Genomic DNA, 13014 nt, shown 5'->3' with positions numbered 1-13014 from the left:
TCATAAGAAAACATCAATTTTCGGTTTTTCGTTTCCAAAATTGAGATTTTGTAACTCTCTCAAACCTCCCATCACTAATTTGATGTGTGCTTTAATTTTTGCTGAGTCCTTAGAACACAATTGACTTTTATCTTTAAGGATCTTCAATTTCTTATCAATAAAATTATCAGCTTCTTCAAGAGTCATTTCCACAAAATATCCATACCCAACCAAAAGATAAATGCGAGAACAATCTGGAATTAAGGTTTGACAATAAAAATTACAACCCAAATCCATTTTCATTTTAGCGGTACATTTATCAGGAGACTTTTTGTCATCTGTATTATTATGTTCCTTTTGTCCTTTGAGAGTCTCTATGAGTCGTTTAACCTGCATGTATTCATTAATTTCTTTGTAGAGTTTATCCCTTTGTTCATGTACTATTCTCAAATCTGTTCTCAATTTTTCGTTTAAAAATTCCTCATATTTTAACACTTTTTCATTCATCTTGACCATCTATATTTTTTTTCTAAATTTATTTTTATATCCCTGAAAAATAAGAAATAAGAAAATTACACGATCTCAATTTATTTCAATGAAGCTTTGGTATTGATTTAGAGCATGGTCATAATCAAAACTAAAAATATTTTTTGGTGTAAAAAAACTGGGAGGGGTGGTAATATAGCGGGGTGGGGCGTTAGAATAAGAAATGGGAGTTTGGAAATTTGTTGGTAAATTTTTTTTGATTATATACAAATGTTAAATTATGAAAATGTGAAATTGTTGACTTTGTACTCCTTTTTTATTCTTTTAGGGGTGTATTGAGCAAGTTTCCTTCGAAACAGGATTCTGTGAAAAAAGGGAGTGAGATTTCATTACAGAAGGGGGGGGGTATAAAGAGGAATGAATTAAACATAGGGGGCTTCATACCCCTCTGCAAATTGTGCGTGAAAAGATTGTGATAATGAAGAGTAACCAACGTAAAAAGCAGTTTCCTTTGTAAATTAATATTCATTATGCAACCTTTTATTTACCACTCTCCGTTATACTTTGTCTATTCAATTAAAAAAAAAATTCACAACGAAATGAAGATGAAATTTTGGTTTTGTCTGTACTAAAAAAAAACTTATATCATTATAAAGATCGCAGTAAAGATAAAGTTTTGGATAAAAAAGTCAAATACTTGGATAAAAATAAATATGAACAAAATGATAAATAAAATACGTATAAAGTCATGATAAAAAAAACTATTTCTTGTATGATTGAAATGCCAAATAGGGGAAAAAAAGTATACATCTTTCTTAAAATTTATTGTGCTTTTCAGATACCTAAAGTCAACAATACCTCTATAGTGCTGCAAATAACAGTCAGTGATCGGTAATTCCAGACACTCTAAAAATTTGTATACTTTTGTTTTACGTACCTAGTAATTATTATAGACAGAGTATTGATATTTAAAAACACCTTCTGCAAACATTATCATTTTATATAAATAACACAAATTGTTGGGAGTTTTGGCATTATTTTTTCACCCATAACGACATAAACGACAGATATTTGGTAGGCGTTTAATAATCTAGTGTGAATTTTTAAATAACCTAAACTAAAATTTGCTAAAAATGTCAACTAAAAACAAAATAATAAAAAATCTAGAAATATCCTAATTTTTTACGAAAAACATTTGGTAAATTTAATTTGCTCAAATCATCAATTGAGAAGGTATTCAACACTTTCCTGGCAGCTTGATCTAATAAAGAATACGTGAAGGGTGATTTCAACTGGTAAACTTTCAGATGACAATAACTTCTTGAAGAATCAATAAATTTGACGTAAACTTCATGACAAGACCAATCAACCATGCATGACCGACAAAGCAGATCCATTGGCCCATTATTCATCTCAAGCTGGTTAATGATTTTCTTTTTAAAAGGATTCAAAACATGTATTGTATGCGATTGGTTGTAAAAAATCAGTGTTTCTGTAAAACTTTGCACTTGAAAAACATGGACCCGATGCAAGCCCAATTCTTCAGCGGTCACTTTCCAGATAAGTGAATAAGATAGCTGTTTCTTTTTACGTTCTTCCTCGGAGAGCTCTGACTTAATTTCATAAATCTCAATACAGCTTCCTAATTCTAAATAAGAATCTCTAATGAGAAGCTCCATTTTCAGTGAAACATTGTATGTTATAAAAGGATGTGATCCCTGAAATGGTTTACACTTGTCAACATATTCTGTAGACATTGGACATATTGCAAAATCCTTGGCACATTCCACTATCAATTTATCACCAAATTGGTTAAAAGATAAATCTCTAATGTATGTAAGTATTGGCGACAATCTGATTTGTTTGATAAGATCTACATCAATATCATTTTGTGAAAGTCTGTGGTGAACTTTTAATACCTGGACTGTTTTATCTTTTGGATTCTCATAATTCAAAACAATACATAACGTATGATTTGTGGACATACAAACTTTGATGCTAGTAACCTTCTTGGTGGATCGAATACACTGGATGTTTTTGTGTAATTCGTAAGAGCTTCTGATGCTGCTTTTATCCGTGTCATTGAGGAAAGAAAACATAGAAATCCTTACAATGGACTTAACAACATTATCAAGCGATTTTGGTCTCTCAAGATGTATGGATAAGCAGTATGTCAAATCTGAGCTAAACAAAAAATGACCAGTTGTATTTGTGAATGCCTCTGGGACCGGTAAAGACCAAGATTGATCCTCCTTCAGCTCATTAGTAACCGCGTCAACATTACTGGTTTTGACATTCAAATATTTTGAAAGATTATTTTCATTTGTCAACGTGAAATTGACTAAACAGCCAGTATCAAGAATGAAAGCACCACATGACAATTTCTTCCTGTTCAGGTACTGGTAATCATAGGATGGTGACACTAAAAAATCAAAACTATCGGTTTCGCTCTTTAGAAATGTACCTCTTGGAGAATCGAAAATAAATCCTCTGGCAATTTGAATGTCAATTTCATCACTTCTATTCATTTCTTATATTCCTGAAAGAGTAAGAGGTAGGAGAGTCACTATTTCATTTCAATCGACATCCACAATTTTCATTTATTTACTTTTTTTACTTTTTCTGCTGATTCAGCATTTCATTGTTAAGAAAATTGCAATTTTTGGCAATAATTGCCAAAAAAGAGCAAAAGGAACAAATCTTTGCGACGAGAAACACGTAAATGCAGTCGTGCACATCCGCACAAGCGTCCAAACACAAGATATAAAAAAAGTGTGTTCTTTCGCAGAAAATTGTGAATTCTGTTATCGACACTTTGTAACTTTGACATGTCAATCAATTGCACACGCTGGAAAGTCTCTAGAGAAAAACAACATTAAAAAAATGGCTTCAAGATGTGAGCAGTGTAAGTTTGATTAAATTGTTAATTGATCGCACTGATTTTATTTAAGTTGCGCGCTATCATCCTTTTGTGGGGTATTATTTTGTGATACCTTGGCTCCCGCGAAAAATCTCTGATACGCCCACTTTTCCGCCATCCTGCCACAAACAAAACGCAGTCAAAAAAAAAAAAAAAAAATTTGTTGAACCATTCTGGAGAAATTGAGATTTTATGCTTCATTATTAGAAGTAATATTTTTTATCAAAACCATTTTCTCCTAACAAAATTTCACGTCCCACATACAAGTGTTCGAATTTTCAAAACATTCGATTATTTTTGGCAACATTCGATTATAAAATTAAACAGATTTTTAAAAAACAAACACAAATATTGTGAGTAGCTGTCTTGGTCAAAGGAGGAAAAGTTCAAGTAAAATGTACAAAGAAGACGAAAAATTCGAAATGTGGCACTGATAACGAACAGTTACTCGCTGATAATAATGCAGGTGTCTTTGCATATGAGCCGAAAATACAATTTTTATGAAACATCTTTTTCCCAATTGTATTGTTTGAATGTTTGGATATAAATGGATTATTTTGGATTATTGGTTTTGTTGCTTGATATTATATTTATGAAATTTCTGCAACTATTTGAAAGTGATATAGAATGATTTGTGTTTTGAAGCAAAAAATCATATTTCTATAGCAATACATCATAAATCTTATGTCTTACTTCTGGCATCACCATTTCAGATAGCTCTTTAAAAAATAATAAAATCAGTCATATAATTAATCCGGAATGATATGGCAGTTTGTGAAATTAGGATTAATATCCCTCATATCACTTTGAAACACATACTACTTTATTAAATACTTTTTCAAATCATGTACTTTTAAAATGCTTTAAAAACACATTTGGTCTGCTCTAACTCGGGATTATTTGACAAAACATGGGACGGCAATTCAGCCACCATTTCACCGAACCTCCAAAGTCATTTGATTTGAGTTAATGAACGGCGTATTAAAAAATACACGATTTCTCTTTCGCACCGAGTAAGCTTTTAAATTGAAATATGAAAAAATCCGTAGTGAAACACAAGCAAATGTCTGGAACGAAGAAGACCATATTAGTGGCAAAACAATGGAGCGTTTGACCTCACTCGCGCGGCAAGTTATGCACTTGTTATTTGTTAATCCCATTGGGTAATAGGGAGTTAGCTAACCTAATTAAGCGGCGGGCGTTCTCTAATTCTCCAATCGGCGTCCGGTCATTTTGAATGAAAACAAAAAGTTAAAAAAGGCACACTATCAGTGAAAGTTATCGTGACATGTTATGATAGAAAGTATGATTGATAAACTTGGTGGAGTTATCAAAACAAATTTGTTGTCAAAGAGATTTAACAGTACAGTAAGTGAAAATACAGGCCAGATATCAAACAGTCCCATGTTTCGACCATTCGCCCCAAGTTAAGGGTGACGTCCATATCCAAAGTCGTCACACGTAATGGTAAAAGACCGTTAGTGGGTAGGAATATCGGAATGTTGAGAGTTAGCCGTGGCATTGATGATCAAAATGAAATTCCATTAAAAATTTCAAGGAAAAAATCAAAGACCGCTTATCGCAGCGCGCGCTCACTTCTTTGCTTTTTCATTTAGCACGCTATCCAAGATCCTTTCCCTGAGCAATTTAGGGGTGGTTTCAAAGTATAACATTCTTGTCTTGGGAGTTTTTAAAACAAAGGCTGTTTAAAAATTGTGCAGAATTGTGATGTAATGCCGTTGTAAACCTTCGAAAATGGCGACCTTTGTAGCGGGCTGTTTATTTTGATTTTAGCGGGAATGAAAGCTTCGGTAAAATTTTGGTCAAATCATGAAGACCGTTAACCTTAAGGAGGTAGGTAGGTATGTTTTGTAAGCAACAGTCTTTTCCCGTTACACGTGGCGGCTTTGAATATGGACATTGCCCCTTAGAGCAGTTGACGGTCAGTTAGGGACATTTGGCGAGTTCCTGTACGCGGCCGCAATAAAAAATCTTAACATCATTCAGTAAAAAAAGGCGTTTGTGTCTTTTTGCACTTTTTTTAGCCTAGACGATGTAGCAAACATGGTAAGTATAAGCACACTGTGCTTTTAAGTAGCTGAATTTTTTTTTGCATTGGAAAAACTTTTTCAAACTTTCAGCGATAATTGACCAAATTGTTACAATGAAAATTATCCAGCGCATTTTTTATCTTCTTACCTTTTTCATTTTCAATGAAGCACTCGAAGTTTACTGCAGGTAAGCACGAAGGATATTCTTATAATTAATGATATTCATTGAAACACGCTTCGTTGTGCGCTGCAGTGGAGTGCATGACGTAACGCGCGTGGCAACTAACTCACCTTCTGTCAGTTAGGAGCATTTGGCGAGTTCCTGTACGCGGCCACAATCAAAAAAATCATAACAACAGTCATTAAAAAATGCTGTTCGTGTCTTTTTGCACTTTTTTCAGCCTAGACGAGGTAGCAAACAAAGTAAGTATAAGTACACTGTGCTTTTAAGTAGCAGAATTTTTTTTTGCATTGGAAAAACTTTTTCAAACTTTCAGCAATGATTAACCAAACTGTTATAATGAAAACTATCCAGCGCCTTTTTTATCTTCTTACCTTCTTCATCTTCATTGAAGCACTCAAGGTTTACTGAAGGTAAGCATAAGCACATAAGATATTCTTATAACTATTGATATTCACTGAAACACCGTTCGTTGTGCGCTGAGGTGGAGTGCGTGACGTAACTTGCGCGGCAACTAACTCGTCTTCTGTTGGAAGATCATATTGGGCGTTACCATCCTCGAAGCAGCGGGCGCCTCTGTCTTTCCACAACTCTTTCCACCATTTTAGATGGCCTTAACAATAGATCCAAAAGGGCGCCATAATCTTGGAAGATAATTTGTTTTGGTCTCTGGCTTTGGGAAGTAGCAATGGTTGTTTTCGATGGGAAATGGTAAGAAACTTAAGTTTACAAGTGTCATTTAGTTTATACTGGATTATAGAATGGCAGGATCCTGGATGGTTTCCCTAACTGTCTGTTGGAAGATAATTCATATTGGGCGTTTTGGCGTTACCACCCTCGAAGCAACTGGTGCTTTTGTCTTTCCGCAACTCTTTCCACCATTTTAGATGGCCTTAACAATAGATCCAAAAGGGCGCCATAATCTTGAAAGATAATTTGTTTTGGTCTCCGGCTTTATGAAGTACCGTAACTTGGTCTAATGTCGACACCCCTGTTCTAATTCTGACACCCTTTCTATCAGCTGAAATTTATAGAAAGGTTGAAACTGTTTTTCTTTGCTTAGTGGTCAGAGAGGAATAATCCTTTTTCAATCAGTGATTCAAGCTTTCATATTATTCCTTTCTCTAAAGAAGGGTGTCGACATTAGACGAGGGATGTCGATATTACACCAACTTACGGTAGCAATGTAATGATTTTGGTTGTTTTCGATGGAAAATGGTATAAGAAACTTAAGTTTACAAGTGTCATTTAGTTTTTGCTGGCTTATAGAATGGCAGGATCCTGGATGGTTTCCCTAACTGACGGTGCGGTATGTACTTATCGTATTGCATTACCAGGCGGTGTCAATCGAACTGTTCGGTTATTGAACTAATCGAACTTAATCGAACGATAGCTGTTCGATTACCGAACCCAATCAAACACCTATCGAACCGGGAAAACTTTTGTAAAGTTCGATGACGGTTCGATTATACGATTATAGTTTGATCGCAGTTCGATGAATACCATTGAGGTTTGATCAGTTCGATTAAGATCGATGAAGTTCGATTGGTTCGATTAATTGGATTTATACCTTGCCGCCGATTTTTTATTTATATTTCGAGGGCGTATTGGCGGCCGCCCACAGGCCATTCTTGCGGGCCATCCTATATCTATCCCATCGGATGGGACAAGCTCTTTGGTCGTTAATTTGTAAAAAAAAGATTTTTATTTTTATTACTTTCTTTAAAGAAAGTGTCATCTCTATTATTTCAAATGAGCAATAATGAGTGAAGCATACGGTGCCTGTGTTTTGATTTAACAACCTCGTAATTTTCTGAAAGGTGTAAAGAAAAGTAGAATCAATCCGACACAATCATTGAACTTTCATCGAACCACATCAAATTAAAATTGAACTCATTGAACTCATCAAACATCAATCGAACTTCATCGAACAAAGAACTTCATCGAACAAAGAACTTCATCGAACAAAGAACACTCATCGAACTAAATCGAACTTATCAAGAAACTTTCGTCAAGTTCTATAGCTGTTCGATTGGGTTCGGTAATCGAACAGCTATCGTACAATTTTGTTTGATAAAGTTCGATGATTCGATAACGAAAATTGGTTTGATAGGGTTCGGTTGACACTGCACAGTCAGGACCTCCTTTCACTTTATTGATATTATGTGATTGGCAGTGTGCGCTAAATTATTTTGGTTTCACTTTTGATTTCAAGCAAAGGTCTTAGCAGCAGGGCGCGTACATATAGTAACAGGGCTGGGTAGAAAAATCTAAACATAGAATTCAAAAGAAATACCGACCATCGTATAGAGCACTAAAAAATACCCCCTTTCTATGTTTAGTTTGTTCTACCTTGGATTATAACTGAAAATATCTTCAAATAACCTTTGTCCGCAATCAGCCCGCGCGGTAATCTTTGCCCGTTCCAATTCTTAGATAATGAATAAGAGAGGTGCGCTTAGCTAAGCCGTGCTTGCTGGCGATAAATTTATGTTTACTTCTCTTGTATATTTTAGTGGTATATTTATCCAATGAAAAGGATGTTGACATAATATGCACAGCATTGATTATGGCATCACTAAATATGTCATTGTCGATTCAACGCCCGTTAAAGAAAATGATAATTGTAAATAGTTCTTTTTATCGTGAAATTTAGAAATACGAACAAAAAAAGAATCCAATTTAATATTTGTTTCCTATCTAGATTATATTAGCGTTAGAATACGGCAAATTTTCACGAAAAATATTTCGTGATGGGGGTACGCCCACGGGAAAGTTCCAATTTTTAATTATTGGGAAATCTGGGAAAACGGTTCACCACGTGGATAAAAAACGTACGGAATAAAACCTGACAGAAGGTTTTCAAACAGATTTATTCAGATAAAGCTATAAGAGGTTCATTACTTGTGGATTTTAAAACCTACATAAGCAAAAACGAAAGTTGTTGAGAAGGAAAGAGTAAACGCAAGACAGAAGGTTTGGTTGTGTTGATCAGGTATGTTTTTATTCTATCCGAACTAATATTATAAAAGACCAAGGAGGCTCTGCTGACTGACACCGCCTGGGCATTACCATTCCAGCTACAGACATACGACAATGCTATGCCAGAACTCAAGTCAATAACGTACTAGTTAAAGTAAAAAAGGTATCTGGAATATGCTGAAACGGGTAAAGCTACCTTGCTCCATAAGCTAAACTCTGTCAATTGAACCTTGTGCCATTGTTTGATATCTTTGTTTGAACCTTGTGCCATCCTTGGTTTGATATGAGCTTTTTCTTTAGGAATTTTATATTATAAATTATTTTTGAATAAAGAACCAAACATTTTATTTTAACTCATTTTCATTTGTATTTTTTTGTTAAATGTTTTTATATGTAGGGAGAACGAACATGTATGTTTTGTTACTACTTAAATATATAGATAGATAGATAGTTTCATTCAATCTCAAGTCCAGTATATCAGTCAGGCACATCCTGGCAAATGAAGGGGGTATTTTTCACTTGTGATTGGTGGCAAATGCAAGGGGTCGAAAACAAAAGTGATGTAATAGTGCTGAATACCCCACGCAATTGAACTGGGTTTGAATTATTTTGCTTCATTTTGAAGAACTGCAGCCAGTATGGATTCCACGAAATCTCGCGCCGAAGATATTCTTTTGCGCCAACATAATTACTAAATTGACGCGAGCCACAGATGTTACGCGAGGTAATCGTCACAAGCCAAGATCCATGTTCAACAGATTTTGAAAACGAAAGTGTAAAGAATAAACATTTCCGTAGGCGCGTTTAAAACGCGGTAAAAAATCCTGGGCCGAGTCCCGCGTTTGCTCATTCAGCCAATCAGATGATACAATCTAGCCGGTTCCCAACTCCCGCTATAAATTCACATTGTAAATATCGAAATAAAACCGGGGGTTTAAATATTTACTAAAGGCTTATTTCGCTGAAAGAAAATAGCTTTAATGAAACAAATTTTGGTTAAATATCTTTGTTATTATATATAAAACCTGAATCTAAATGGTTTTGAGAAGTAAAAGAGTGTACGACTTCAAAATAGACAAAGATCGTTTATGACGCCCGTCATGAGGTTTTCAGGCTTTATCTAAAGATAGAGAACTAAAACAAGTTTGACCCACTAAACTATATATTCAGCACCAGACTCTCTGACATTCTGAGAAATTATTTGCCCGGGAAGAGCAGCAGATTTCAGCGAAATGGTGCTTTTTGCTCTAAAAGTGTATGGTGGAAATGGTGCTTGTTTTCAAACTTAAACATCAATTCATTTGAAATATTTTGTTTATTTGGATTATTGAAAGGTTAAAGGTTTGTTTATTTTGGTATTCTGATTGCTCTCGCATGATGCCGTCATAATGGAGTTTTATTTTTGCGTTTGCTAAATGCGATTTTGTGAGACTTTGCATTACCAACTTTTGCTTATGGCAAACACCTGTGGAGCCCAAGCGAACGAAAGTAAATTTAGCCAAATGGAAGCTAAATTTCGATGGATTATGGAGTCATTCACGCCGAGCTGGAATTATTACTTTACGCCAACTGGAAATCAAACAATGTTTGTAAGTACCCTTACGCCAATGCGCCAAAAACGATTCAGTTGTACGCCGAAGAACTTCGGCGTTAGTTGCACGAAATCCATACTGGCTGCATAGATGATTTTTTCCATGGGTCAATTTTTCCTTCGAAGATTGAAGAAACTTTTAACAAAAAAATAAAGTTCCCAGTTTTCTTCCTTTTTTCCCATTTTCAGTTTGAAGTTCATTTTTATTCATTTTCACGCTTTTAGCCTGAGACGTCCTATCTCATTTACACTGGGTGACGAATACCCCATGCAAATGCTCACCCCGTTCATTTGCCAGGATGTGTCTGACTGTATATGGCCTAACTTCTTGGGGAGCACCTTCTACCAGGCCAGGGGTTTCGCTTCAATGATGACCTAGCCACTAGCTAATTAAATTTTTATGTCATAAGTTTGGACAAAGACAAATTCAAGAAACAGAAAGCTCAAACTTTATAGCCACTAATGCATGAAGCCTCTAACCTTGAAGAAGGTAGAAAATTGAGAAAGAAATACTTCACTGATCCATTTGTGCCCTGCTTTCTGTTTCTGTACATGCACCTTGACCTTTCAAAAACTCAGAAATCTTTCACTAAAGGTCAGCAGTCTGGCAGTGGCAGTCGTTCATCATCAGATGTCAGATCAGTCCGCATGGCATCTGGGCACTTGATTAAATGATTTAAAAAATCTTGCACAGCTTTGCTAGCATATTGCTTTCCATTCCGCCCGCCGGCGCCAACCGTTTAAACAAAAAAATTAAACCGCCCTTTTAAACACGGCAAGGCGCGGGCGGGAAGAAAAAGTTCGAGGTTCCGGCGGTTGTAAGCATAACGTTTATAATTATAAGCCTACTAAGGCTCAAACTCGGTAAAAAGTAAGCATAATGCTAAGCATACCTCCAAGCTGAAATGTAAAAAAAGACTTGTGCAGTTTTTCTAAAACGCTAACCTTTTTATAAATAAGCTTAATCATAAATAATCACTGCTGAATGAAAATTAGATTTTGCTAAGAATCTGTACTTAGGTCCCCCCCTACTCTGAGCCTCGACCCGATTTTCCAGGCTATATTCTCAGCCTTGGAACAGAGCTTGGATCATGAGAGTCGTGAGTCTCATGTTAAAACTGAGAGTTAAAAGTAACTCTAATTCTTCTAGAAGTAATTAATATTTAAAGCACTTGAAAATGAGTTTAAAAATTTGCAGAGAATTGACAGGAGCTGGAACATTATTGAAAAATTGGTCGAGGTAGATTAAATTGAAACGTTATTTAATCTGAAAACTTGGCCTCTGATAATGAGTGTACCCTTTTTTATGCCATGAAAATGTTGATACAGAATATCTTATAATTTGGCCTAATGGCTTCACTCTTTTAAAAAGAGGGTAGCGCCGCAGTTCCTCTCTGTGACTCTATTGTTTATGAGGCTGGTCTCTCCTGTTCTTATTATTTTTGTAGGCTTCTGCTCGTCCTTTAGAGAAAAAATCTTTTTGGCACTTTAAGCCTAAAATTGTTCTTACCATGTTCTTATTCCCAGGCCAAAAGGGATTTTAGATTTAATAATATCCTATTTTTACTAATTTGACCCTTATATGGTTTGCTTAACATTCTGCAATTCCAGGCTCAGCTTTGTTCTTAAATTGTTCGTTTCTTTGGCAATTTTTCCGCGTGGCTTGAGGAAGGGCTGATTTTTTTTAGCGGAGGGCAAAACACAAAAGCCGGCAAAAGGGGATCTTTGGGAAATGAAAACTTTTGCTAAATTCTTACATATTTTTACAAAAACAAAAATGAGGAAAAAGTATTAGATACATAAGTTTGAATTATATATACAAATCATATTTACTTAAAATACTTTTGTACAATTTTAATATTTTGCTTTTTCGGGGTCCTTGGAAATACTAAACTTTCTGAAGAAATTATATTTACAATTTTTTATAAACATTAGATAAAATAAATAAAAAATGTAAATACATTCGTTGTCTTTAATTCCCAAAAGGAAATCTTGGTTGTCATGATAATTATACCAAACAAAAGGAGATATGGGTTAGAGAACTACCGTTAATGGAAACATTATGAGATTTTTTTGGGAATTGAATTATTTTAAAGCTATTAGAGTTAATAATGGCCTCACAAAACAGCGAGTAACGAAATCCCTATGGTGTGGTTACTTATCACCAAAAAGATTTAAAGATTTCCAATTGGGAAAGTCAGCAAAAATTTGTACAGTTGAGAAGAAAAAAATAAAGAGAGTGAAAGAATAGTTTAGGTATAAACTATGTAGAAAAGAAATAAGTTTATACCTAAACTAGTGAAAGAAAGCCGAAAAAAATAAAAATTTATAATAAAAAAGCTCTCATAAAAAAGCTGTAAAATGTATATAACAGTAAAAAAAAATTTGAAATGCTAATTTGGCGAATTGTATTTTCACTGAAATTTTCACGCGACCTTTCCCACTAGTCTGAATCGTAGACCTCTACAAAACAGCAGGTATTATAAGGAGCACGAATCCGTTCTAGTGGATGCAAGTAGCCTACTTTCCCACTGACGGAGTGCAAAAAGTTATAGTAAGTGGGCATAAAATGAGTGAACTCGCCACCAAAGGAGATTGAATAAATCAAGCTCAGAAACCCAAAGAGAATTATCGTTGTTTAGAGCTTCCTCCTTTCCTATTGGAGGAATTTTCAGGACAATTTTCCTATTGTGGAATTTTCTTACCCATTATTTCAGGAGCGTAGGCAAGGGGGCGCAAAATTTGTGTAGGAGAGCAGATTTTTATGACACAATAATTCTATTTTTATATTATGAATAGATAATTACAGTGTCATAAAAATCTG

At 34.9% G+C, this 13014-nt stretch overlaps 1 protein-coding gene across 1 annotated transcript; it reads right to left on the bottom strand.

Moving 5' to 3' along the window:
- LOC136803387 (protein UXT homolog) lies at window positions 1-486 on the bottom strand. The gene has a single exon (XM_067060109.1). The coding sequence runs from the start codon at window positions 484-486 to the stop codon at window positions 1-3; it is 486 nt and encodes a 161-aa protein (XP_066916210.1).
- Between the last annotated feature and the right edge of the window lie 12528 nt (window positions 487-13014).

The sequence above is a fragment of the Clytia hemisphaerica genome, unplaced genomic scaffold (genome assembly GCF_902728285.1).
Source record: "Clytia hemisphaerica strain Z4C2 unplaced genomic scaffold, Clytia hemisphaerica genome assembly, whole genome shotgun sequence".
In the NCBI taxonomy this organism is placed as follows: domain Eukaryota; kingdom Metazoa; phylum Cnidaria; class Hydrozoa; order Leptothecata; family Clytiidae; genus Clytia; species Clytia hemisphaerica.
Note: the sequence above shows the minus strand (reverse complement) of the source record. Positions and strands in the feature narration are given on the sequence as shown.